Consider the following 12,662-nt stretch of genomic DNA (forward strand, 5'->3'; position numbering starts at 1 on the left):
AAAGATCTGAAGATAAATCATAGGATGGAGGTTCAGTCTAAGTGAATTATAAACACCTCCCACCTAGCTCCACTGGAACTGCAAGCAGTGAGCCCTGGGGGGCAGCTAGGTTGGGAGGTAGCCTCAACCTCAGTCACAGGAATTTTCACCTCCTCGACAATGTGGGGAGTCATGAATCTGAGTAGGGGAAGATTGACAGAGCCTCTACTGACAAGGAATGCCAGGCCCAACTGTGCTGTCAAGATAGTCCTGGATGAGAAGGAATCAGCACACACCTGGTAAGTGCAGAAGCAGGGAGGCAGGGATGCTGCTGGCTGTGGGCACTTACAGAAAAGCTGAGTCTGGGTCTTGGTTCCAGGTCAGAGGGGAGAACTGAAGGTCATAGTCACTGGAGGGTTCTCAGAGAATAAGAGCATTTCCAGCATAGCATGCTGAGAGGTCCTAGCTTTGACTTGGAGGGGGAAAGCAGTGCAGAGTTTGGGCCCAGGAGAAAGCTCAAAAAATAACAGAAAGAAGGACTTGAAGCCAGAGGCACCTTCACCCACACCACAGGATTAAAGGTGATTATAATAATAAGCTGCTAAAAAAAAGGTTTGTTTTTTTTTAAATGAGCAGCAAAGGAGAAAGAACTAAACTGTGGACAATTACTATAGGAATAGAGAAGATAGGGTTTGTCTTCAGAGGAGGATACTGAAGCAAAAAAATGCCTCTACTACCCCAAAGAGAATGTCAAATGGTCACCTGCCCAAAAAGAATTCATAGAACTCAAAACAGACTTCAAAAATCAAATGAGAGATTGAGGAAAAATTAAAAATAAAAGTAAGAACAATTTGAGAAAAATAAGATTCTGAAAAGAAAGTCAACCAACAGGAAAAGGAGATCCAGAATCTAAGAAAGAAAATGACTCCTTGAAAATTAGAATTGGGCAAGAGGAAGCCAGTAAAGTTATTAGAGACCAAGAAATAATAAAACAAAATAAAATGAATAAAAAAGGAAGAAAATATGAAATGTCTTATAAGAAAAGCAATTGATCTAGAGAACAGATCAAGAAGAGAAAACAAGAATAATTAGACTACCTGAGAGCTATGATAAAAAAGAATCTTAACATAATAATATAAGAAATAATTTTTTAAAATTGTCCTGAAGTGTTAGAACAAAAGGGGAAAGTAGAAATAGAAAAAAATCCACTGATCACCACCTGAAAGAGATCCTGTGAGGAAAATCAACAGGAATATCATAGTCAAATTCTGAAACTCCCAGCTCAAGGAGAAAATATTATGCACAAGAAAAAAAAAGAATTCAAATATGGTGGAGCCACAATTAGAATTATACAAGACCCAGCAGTGGCTAAACTAAAAGACCACAGGTCATGGAACACCGTACAACAAGAAGTAAAAGAATTGGGATTACAGCCAAAAACATCATACCCAGCAAAGTTAAGTAATGAAAAAAAATATTGAAAAAATTAATGAAAGAAATAAAAATGGACATTCAATGAATTGAGAAACTTTCAGGATTTTATTGCAAAAGGACCTGAACTTAATGGAAAATTTTACATAAAAGATCCAAGAAAAATATAAGATAAACATCACAGACTAATTACAAGAGAGTCAATAAGGACAAATGGTTTACTTTTTATACATGAAACTGTACATTGTATGTCTAAGATTTTCATTAGTAATTGGGTAGTTCAAAAGAAAGAGTGGAGTAGAGTGGAATATGATGTGATTCTAAAAAGCAAAATGATGTAGGAAAGGCAAAAAGAGTAATTATCTCATACAAATGAGGTGTGAGAGGAAGAACTGATATAGAGGAATTAGATGAAGGAGAAGGTTGGGTAGTTCTGGAACCCTACTCTCATCAGGAATTGGTAAAGAGAGAACAATACATATATATCTAGAAGGGGATAAAAGCCTTCTAAATTCAGAAAGAAATAGGAAAGTAAGGGGAAAGGGTGGAAGGAGAGGTTAAGGGAGAAATAGGGAATAGGATAATATGTGGTATAGATGATTGTATAGATTAATGGGAATGGGATAAAGAGGGAGCAACATAAATATTTAGAAAGGTATAAAAATCTTTGAAATTTGGAAAGAAATAAGAAGGTAAAGGAATAGGGTGGACGGAGAGGATAAGGGAGGAATTCTTGGAGGGGGTAGGTTAAGGAATATAAGGATAAGGTAGCATGTAGAAGTAGGGTAGAGGAGTGAGGAGGGATAGGAATTGGGTGAGAAGGACAGTGAGGAAAATAAGAAGGAGGAAAATATCCAAGTAACTATGTGAATAGGATGAATTTACCCATAAAATGGAAACTGATGGCAGATTAAAATTTTGAATTCAACAATACATTGCTTTCAGGAAATACTGTAAAATTGAGATACACACAAATATAAAATAAAGATTAGGAGTAGAATTCATTATGTAAAAAAGCAGGGAGAGTAATCATAATCTCAGAAAAAGTTAAAGCTAAAATCAGATTTGATCAAAAGGGAAAAGTAGGGAAACTACACTGTGTCAGCCATATTAACCTAGTTTCACACCATATAAAATAACTAGATGGTATAAATATATGATAGTCTACCTATCAAAGCAGAAATAGGAACTAAATGAATATTAACACAAAACACCTTTTACACAAAGTTAGGTCTAAATAATTGAAGTATTATTGTCCATGGGTAGGTAAAGCTAATATAATTTTAAGATGACAATTTAACCTAATTAATCTATTTATGTAATACCATTCCAATTAAATTACTAAAAACTTATCTTACTGAGTCAGAAAAAATGATCAGGGTTCATCAGGAAGAGCAGAGGGTCAGGAACTTCAAGGAAACCAGGGGGGAAAATGTGAAGGAACTAGATTCAGTAGTATCAGACCTTAATCCGTATTATAAGGTGAGAGCAGTGTTGAAATGTAAAAAAAATAATTTTCATTGTTTGAAATTAAATTTTTCCTCTATAAATAAAACTTGGTTGCCAAGAATAGAGGGAATGCAGAAAAATTGGGGGAACAACTCTCACAATCTCCCATATAGAATGCAATTAGGGCAGAATAGTTTTATGGCACAGGAAATGACGAGCTGATAGATTTTGAAAAATATGGAAAGACTTGGACTTATGAAGAAAGATGCTATCCACCTACAGAGAAATAGATGACAGGTGGAAATAAGCGTAATGCAGTCTTTCACATATGTGTTTCAGTGTATGTGTGTATATATGTGCATATTTATTGATATCTATGTATACTTAGGTATCTATACATATGTTTACGTGTATGTATATGTGTGTGTATTATGTATGTCTACGTGTGTGTCTCTCTGTGTATATATATATGTATGTATATATACATACATATATATATATATATATCCATACTTAATTATAATCTTTGGGTGGGGACAAGGGAAGTGGGGAAAAATGGAAAATGCTCAGCAGAGGACAAAAGAAAGCATACAAGGAAGCAAAGAAAAGTGGGACAGTTTTCAAAATATATGTGTAGTATTCATTATATTCTTTGAAACTTAAATTTATTGCTTTACATTGAATCCTCTCATGTTCTGATGTGTACATGACAATTTTTTCTTGTCTTGTTTTGTATCTGAGTTTAAAATAAATTCAAGTATAATAAAAAATGAAAGAATTAATAGGGAGAGGGGAAAAATATAAGTATATACATATATATTTTTGGTGAGTCAATCAGGGTTAAGTAACTTGCCTAGGGTCACACAGCTAGTAAATATCATGTCTGAGGCCAGATTTGAAAGCAGGTCTTCCTGACTCTAGGGCCAGTGCTGTATTAATTATACCACCTAGCTGCCCCTGATAGAGGAAAATATTAATGACTTCTTCCCAGAAAAGGGAAATTCCTTATGAGATAAGTCTCTGTGGAAGTCTTTATCTGTGTGTTACTAATGAGGCCCCAAGAGTCTTATAAATAACCATAAAAACCTTAAGATACATTATCAGGAGCTGTGTTGCCAGTGATAACCACTATTTGCTTCCCTATAGTTAAAGAGGATACTGTGGCTAAAGTTCCAACTACAGATAATCAACTACAAATCAAATCAGTCCCCAAAGTATTTCACAGACAGTTCTGTGCTCTGATTCCCACCAACAAGAAAAAGGACAAGAAGCCTCTATACTTGGACCATATTAACCTTCATAGAAGATGTTGACCTGCCAGGATTCTGTGGATGAAAAGGCTCTGAGATCCAATGATAGAGGGTGAGTATTTGATCAATTTGAAATTATTCTTCCTTCTAAACAGAGATTCATGGAACCTCAGGACTTTACAAAAGAAAAGGTATCTCCACATTCTATTTTATGAATCACTGACAATAGCATGAGACTAAAGACTGGGAACAAGTGGTTTCAAAATTGGAAAGAGATTTTGGAGGTATGAGGAACTCCAGCTCAGAACTATTGGGTATTAGAGTTAGAAGTGACCTTCCATTCTCATCCCCTACAACTTCCCCCAATACCCATGCAGCAGCGTAGTCATTCTGTCTCCCCTTGAAGATTGGCTCTGAGGGGGAATCTAGTACTACCAAGGCAGTCTATCTCACTTTGAATTGTGTATAGTTGTTATAGATTTTTATCCTCACATCAAACCTAAATTTGCCTTTTGTTACTTTCATACACTGCCCTTGGTTCTATTCTTTGGAGATAAACTGAATAAGTCTAAGCCCTTTTCAAAATGAGAGCCCTTAAAATGCTTGGAAACAATTTTTATGTTCCTATGATTCTTCCCATCTCTGGCCAAAATTTCTAAAGTAGTTCAAATTATCCTTATAATGTACTCATTCATGACCCTCATTGCCCTTTTCTGAATGTTCTCCAACTTGTCAATGGCCCTCCTAAACTATGGCAAACAGAACTGGATAAAATGTTCCCAGTGTGGTTTGACCAAAGTAGAGTATGATAAAACTATCACCAAAACCATCACGAAAACCTCTGTCTCTGTATTACTAATGAGGTACTAGGAATCTTCTAAACAGTCATAAAAGCCTTAAGGTACATCAGCAGGAACTTTGTTCACACTTGCCATTGTTGGAAGTTAAGACTCTTCATGTAGCTCAGAAGAACATTAGTTTTTGTTTTTGTTTTTTTTTACTGTCACATATTTCTTAATTACATTGAGTTTGCAGTCAACTAAAAAACTCAGCTCTTTGTCAAACAAACTGACTTTTAAACATATCTCTATATTTTTTGGACTATTGAAACATGTTTTAACTGCTGTTCACAATTTTACATGTATGTCTTTAGTAAATTTCATCATATTAGATTCAGCCCAGTCTTTTAAAGGGTCATGATATTTTTGGATCATGTTTAGGTCAAACTGTAAGTTTACTGTAACAGTAAGTTAGTCATCTCTCCAAGCTTTGTGTAATGTTTATATTTGATAAGCATATCATCTATGCTTATATCCAAGGTATTTAACAACACAAGACCAAGCAAGAATTCCTGATGCACTATACTGGAGACTGCCTTTCAAGATAACTTTTAAGAAGTATGACTACTCTTTGTGAGTTCACCAAATTCCAATTCTGACCAATCCATATCCCTTCGTTCTTTCTATAAGAGGATTTTTATGAAATATTTTGACAAAATTTAGGCACAGTATATATTACAGCAGATTCCTGGGTGGCAATCCTATTAACAAGCCATTCTAGTAAAAACTATCTGGAGTTCCTAAGAACTGTCTCAACAGAGGACAACCAGATTTTTTTTCTCATCTCATAGCTTTCCAATTGTTTGCCCTTAGCAATAACTGTACTTCTCTGAGACCTATTTTCATTTTCATGAGAAAGGAGACAGAGTCCACAGTCACCAAGTTGGCAAACTCCAACAGTATTTTCTGCACAGTTCATGGGCTATGGACAGAATTTTGCAAGATTTAAGATCTAGAATGAAAAGGTCACAGGAAAGTAAATTTGATTTAATCTAATCAATCAGATTGAAGCTAAATAATCTTTTTAGATTGTAGATGAAAGAATTATACATCTTCCTCAATGGCATCAGTCTTGGACCTTGGATAATATCATCATTGTCTTTCTCACCCCCATAGCCATATTAACAATTGTAGAAAGGCATTATTTAAAATTCAGCATAACCGCTACTATAATTGACATTAAGTGAGAATTAATTTTAGGTTCTATCTCTTATGTTTACTAGCTGTGAGAACTAGACCCTCAATATTCTCTAAGATTTTTATACATGTAATACCTACTTCAATACTTGTTGCACACACTCTTCCTTGCAAGCAAAGAACTTTGAAACTATGAATGTTTATAAGAACAAAAATAATTATTATTGTATGTTGGAGAGAATGTCAGTCATGAATTTTTCCAAAGGTCTGGCATACATGAATTATGTAGCTGTGAAAACTGATAGTCAGTAGCTATTTTGCAGCAAAACAGAATAAGACAAAAAGATTAGATGATTGTATACAATTGTATTCTGTCTGAGCTGATTTTTGAGACTGGTAATAATGAAGACACCCTCTTTCTTGTTATTTATGTTTTTTCTTCATGTTTACAGTTTCTTGCCTCCTCCTGCTCTACAATCAAAAAGAATGGAGAAAGGAAATTATTCCCTAGTGACTGAGTTCATCCTCATAGGGCTAACAGACCAGCCTGAAGTTCAACTGCCCCTCTTCTTCCTCTTCCTAGGGATTTTTGTGATCACAGTGGTGGGGAACCTGGGCATGATAACATTGATTAGACTCAGTCCTCATCTTCACAACCCCATGTATTATTTCCTCTGCAGTTTGTCCTTCATTGATCTCTGTCAGTCAACTGTCATTACTCCCAAAATGCTGATGAACTTTTTATCAAAGAAAAACACCATCTCCTACCCTGAATGCATGACTCAGTTCTATTTTTTTGCCTTTTTTACAATTTCTGAATGTCAAATGTTGGCTGTGATGGCATATGATCGCTATGTTGCTATATGTCATCCCCTTCTTTACAGTCTTATAATGTCTTATCAAGTGTGCTCCTGGTTGGTGGGTGGGGTGTATGCATTGGGCCTCACTGGGACCACAGCTCACACAGGCTGCTTGCTTAGAGTGCTCTTCTGTAAGGAAAATGCCATTAATCATTACTTCTGTGATCTCCTTCCACTCTTGAAGCTCTCTTGTTCTAACACATATGTCAATGAAGTGGTGGCTCTGGCCTTCAGCACATTTAATATCCTTTTCCCAACCTTGACAATTATTTGCTCTTATGTTTTGATTATGGCTAGCATTTTAAAAATTCAATCCACTGAAGGCAGATCAAAAGCCTTCAGCACCTGCAGCTCCCATATTGCAGCAGTTGGCATCTTCTTTGGGTCCCTTACATTCATGTACCTGCAGCCATCTTCGGTCAGTTCCATGGATCAGGGGAAAGTGTCCTCTGTCTTTTACACTATCATAGTGCCCATGCTAAACCCCCTCATCTACAGTCTGAGAAATAAGGATGTCAAAATTGCCTTGAAGAAAGTGATAAAAAAAGAATATTCTATTGAAAAGAGCAATATCTGAATAATTGGTTTAGTGAAAGTTGGGATTCTGAGGGAGAGGGAGGGAGACAGACAGAGAGAGGGAGGGAGGGAGAGAGAGAGAGAGAGAGAGAAATGGGGACGGCAGGGAACGATGGAGAGATTTGTACAAAGCAGACACCCTGTCTAACGCATATAATTAATTTGAATCCCAACTCAGATACACTTTGGGGACATATCTTAAACCAGAGTACACTGAATTTCTTCTTGCACATTTGCACTATTCTTACAACTCTGGCTTGCATACCAGATGAGTAGAATAACTGTGAAATTCATCCATGGATTCATCTGCTCCTTATACTGAAAATGATGGCTCTTCTAATTTAAAAAAAGATCTATAGAAATGTAATGTTCCTGGATAACCTTCTGTGAGGAAATGATTGCTGCAATTAGAAGTTATATTTCCAAGGCTTCACAACATGAATGATACAGAGACTAGAAAAGGATTTAAAGAATTGCAATTCCCTCTCACATGTTTTTCAGTTGAAGAAACTGTATCCCAAAGAGGAGAAGTGACTTGCCCAAAGTCACAGCCAAAACCAGATCTTTCACTTAGTCTCTTAATTCTCAGTGTTTTATCTTCTCCAAAACATCATGTAGTCATCAATATGAAAGAATTAAAAAGTGGAAAACAAAATTACAACCTTAAATGTGAAAGGATGTATACAGGAAATATTAAGGACCCTTCCTCTAACCCCATAACAATGTGTAAAGAAGTTCCTTATTCATATAACCAGATGACCTCATGCAGGCAGAGAGAAACATTTCTGGGAGATGTTGCTCCAGCCGCACAATGTTTTTCTTCCCATGCTGAGAAGAACTGGGGCTATCTCAGGCTCAGAGTCAATAGCAGCTATAGAAGCATGAGCTGTGGGAAAGTCTCACTGGCAATTTTAAAACTGACCCTATAACAGGTGTGGAAAATTGCATGTATTTTCAAATTTTTTCAATGTGTCTATTGGTTCTCTTGATTTTTTCCTCTCATCTTTTTATCTCTTTTCTTTAATATAAATATTCATTACATAGGAGAGTTCTTTGAGAAAGGAATGGGAAGGAATATTTAGAGACGTTTCAGTTATATGAAAACAAAATATATCAATAAAAATGTATTTAAAAATAAGCATGTATACAGAATGATATATGTGAAGTTGAAGCTGAGAGTATTTGGCTGTGGCAGCAACAAGGTGAGGTGGCATATATATTGAGAAATTAATGATATTGAATGGCATTTGGGATAGAAGATGACATATGGGGAAGAGGAACATTATGTCCCAGAAGTCTTAGGGCATGCTGCCTAGGCCTTGGGTTCAAGTGGCCTGTGGGCCCACTGTTGCTGCCTCAGGCTTTGCAGTTCATTTCCTTTTCACTAGCCAGTGTAGGAGTAGTGATAACTAACTTTCCACCAGGGAGAACAGGTACCAGACTATGAAGCACAGTCTCTCTTTTCTCTTCCTTCTCTCTGTCCAAGTAAAGGAGAAGTTGATTTGAAAGCTTGCTCCATTTTGTAAAGTAAATTCTTTAATTGATGTTAGAATGTCTAGATTTCTTTTGCTGTCTAGATAAATCTAATTGATCTAACTGTTGTTGGCCTATGTGTTATTATTATTATCCATTAGTAAAGAAGAAACTGAGGCCCAGAGATGCAATCATTAATGGGATGTGGAGAAAAGAATTTCTCTCTCCTACCCACTTCCAGTCAGCCATTTCATTTTGAAATAAATTTACTAGACATATAGGAGACATACACCTATCAGGGAGCTAAGATACACATACTCTAGTCAGACACAGACACAAGAAAAGAGTCAGACAAGGGAAAAAGGGGCTTTGAGGAGTAGGACCTCTGGAAGGAAAGGAAAAAGCTGCCTAGGAAATAGCCTTGGTAATAGTTGAATTGGGTCACAGGGAGGACTTCCAGGCCTTGAGGTTCAAAAGGTATAAATCGCCTCTGGCACATGCATTCCTTGCACTTTGTCCTTCATTGCCATTACCCTTCAGATCCTCTATAAATATGGATATTAGAGAGTTTTGAGTAAGAGTTCAGCCAAGGTTTTAACGAAATTACTAGTATCAAAATTTAAAAAGGTGAATTTGTCACTATCAAAAAAGAAATTAAAACAATTATTAGGAGATATGTTACCCAATTATATGCCAATAAATCTGACAATCTAAGTGAAATCAATGAATATTTACAAAAATCTAAATTGCAGATTAATGAAGAGGAAATAGAATAATTAAATACCTCCATCTTAGAAAAGGAAATTGAACAAGCAATGAATTAACACCTTAAGAAAAAATCCTAGGGCCAGATAGATTCAGAAGTGACTTCTACCGAACATTTGAACACTATTTAATTCCAATATTTTGTAAAGTATTTGAATAAATAGTCGAAGAAAGTGTCTTATCAAATTCCTTTTATGACACAAACGTAGTGCTGATACCTAAACCAGGAAGAGCAAGAACAGAGAAAAAAAAAACTATAAACCAATTTCCCTAATGAATATTGATATAAAAATAAAATGCTAGCCAAGAGATTACAGCCATAACTCATAAGGATCATACATTATGACCTGGTGGAATTTGACCCAGGAATGCAGGGATGATTCAATATTAAGAAAACTATCAACCATATCAATAAAAAACAACAACAGAAATCATATAATTTTTTCAATAGGTGTGGGAAAGGTTTTCACAAGATACCACATGCATTCCTATTTAGAAAAAAAAACACTGAGGATTCTGGGAAGATGGCACAGTAGGTCAGAAAATTCCAAGCTCTGCAGATTTCCCCCTACACATTAGATAAACGAGCACTTAAAGAAGAACACAGAAAAATCTCCAGGGCCAGATGGATTTACATGCGAATTCTATCAAACATTTAAAAAACAATTAATTCCAATATTATATAGACTATTTGGAAAAATAGGTAAGAAGGAGTCTTGCCAAATTCTTTTTATGATACAAATATGGAGCTGATACCTAAACCAGGAAGAGTCAAAACAGAGAAAGAAAATTATAGAACAATTTCTCTAATGAATATAGATGCAAAAAATTTTAAATAAAATATTAGCAAATAGATTACAGCAACTTATCACAAGAATAATACACTATGACCTGGTCAAATTTATACCAGAAATGTAGGGCTGGTTTAATATTAGGAGAACTATCAGCATAATTGATCATATCAACAGCAAAATTAACAGAAACCACACGATCATCTCAATAAATTCAGAAATACTTTTGACAAAATACAACACACATTCCTATTAAAAACACTAGAAATCATAGGAATAAAGGGAGTCTTCCTTAAAATGATAAATAGCATTCACCTAAAACCTTCAGCAAGCATCATATGTAATGGGGACAAACTAGAAGCATTTCCAATAAGATCGGGGATGAAACAAGTATGTCCATTATCACCACTGTTGTTCAATATCATACTGGAAACGTTAGCTTTAGCAATAAGAGAAGAAAAAGAAATTGAAGGTATTAGAATAGGAAAAGAGGAAACAAAGCTATCACTCTTTGCAGATGACATGATGATATACTTAGAGAATTCTAGAGAATCAAGTAAAAATTACTTGAAATAATAAACAACTTTAGCAAAGTTGAAGGCTATAAAATAAACCCACACAAATCATAGGCATTTCTATATATTCCCAACAAAGCCCAACAGCAAGAGATAGAAAGAGAAATTCCATTTAAATTTACTGTAGACGTTGTAAAATATTTAAGAGTTTACCTCACAAAACAAACCCTGGAACTCTATGAACACAATTACAAAACACTTTTCATACAAATAAAGTTAGATCTAAATAATTGGCAAAACATCAGTTGCTCATGGGTAGGCCGAGCTAATATAATAAAAATGACAATTCTGCCTAAACTGATTTACTTATTCAGTGCCATATCAATCAAACTACCAAAAATTTATTTTATAGAGTTAGAAAAAATAATAACAAGATTCATTTAGAAGAACAAAACATTCAGAATATCAAGAGAACTAATGAAAAGAAATGCAGGGGAAGGTGGCATAGCCATTCCAGATCTTAAATTGTATTATGAAGCTGCAATCATCAAAACTGCTTGGTACAGGTTAAGAAATGGAGTGGTGGATGAGTGAAACAGGTTAAATATGCAAGAAACAGTAGTCAATGACTATCGTAATCTATTATTTTATAAACCCACAGACCCCAGCTTCTGGGATAAGAACCCACTCTTTGAAAAAAACTACTGGGAAAACTGGAAAACAGTACGGCAGAAATGAGGCATTGATCAAAATTTCACACCATATACCAAAATAAAGTCAAAATGGGTTCATGATTTAGATATAAAGGCTGATACTGTAAGCAAACTGGGAGAGCAAGGAATAGTTTACCTATCAGATTTATGGAAAAAAGAATTCATGACCAAACAGGAGATAGAGAACATTATGAAAAGCAAAATGGATAACTTTGATTACATTTAACTGAATTTTTTTTGCACAAATAAAGCCAATGCATCTAAGATTAGAAGGGAGGTAGAAAATTGGGAAATAATTTTTACAACCAGTCCCTCTGATAAGGGCCTCATTTCTAAAATATATAGAGAATTAATTCAAATCTATAAAAAATACAAGTCATTCACCAATTGATAAATGGTCAAAGGATATGGACAGGCAGTTCTCAGATGAAGAAATTAAAGCCATCTATAGTCACATGAAAAAATGCTCTAAATCACTATTGATTATAGAAATGAATAGCAAAACCACTCTGAGTTACCACATCACACCTATCAGATTGGCCAAGATGACAAAACAAGAAAATGATAAATGTTGGAGAAGATGAGGGAAAATTGGAACACTAATGCATTGTTGGTGGAGTTGTGAAATGTTCCAACCATTTTGGAGAGCAATTTGGAACTATGTCCAAAGAGTTATAAAATTGTGCATACCCTTTGACCCAGCAATAGCACTTCTAGGGCTATATCCCAAAGAGATCATAAAAATGGGAAAAGGATCCACATGTACAAAATATTTATAGCAGCTCTTTTTGTGGTGGCAAAGAATTGGAAATTGAGAGGATCCCCATCAATTGGGGAATGACTGAACAAGTTGTGGTATATGAATTTAATGGAATACTATTGTG

General features: G+C 35.3%; 1 protein-coding gene across 1 annotated transcript; it reads left to right on the top strand.

Moving 5' to 3' along the window:
- Positions 1–6,562: 6,562 nt before the first annotated feature.
- On the top strand, positions 6,563–7,522 carry LOC114032325 (olfactory receptor 150-like). Its single transcript, XM_027847572.1, has one exon. The coding sequence runs from the start codon at positions 6,572–6,574 to the stop codon at positions 7,520–7,522; it is 951 nt and encodes a 316-aa protein (XP_027703373.1). The 5' UTR covers positions 6,563–6,571.
- Positions 7,523–12,662: the final 5,140 nt, after the last annotated feature.

Source organism: Vombatus ursinus, unplaced genomic scaffold (assembly GCF_900497805.2).
Source record: "Vombatus ursinus unplaced genomic scaffold, bare-nosed wombat genome assembly UNPS02015414.1, whole genome shotgun sequence".
NCBI lineage: Eukaryota > Metazoa > Chordata > Mammalia > Diprotodontia > Vombatidae > Vombatus > Vombatus ursinus.

What these genes read in the sequence shown, in the direction of transcription:
- LOC114032325 (XM_027847572.1), top strand. Translation starts at nt 6,572, where the DNA reads ATGGAGAAAGGAAATTATTCCCTAGTGACTGAGTTCATCCTCATAGGG.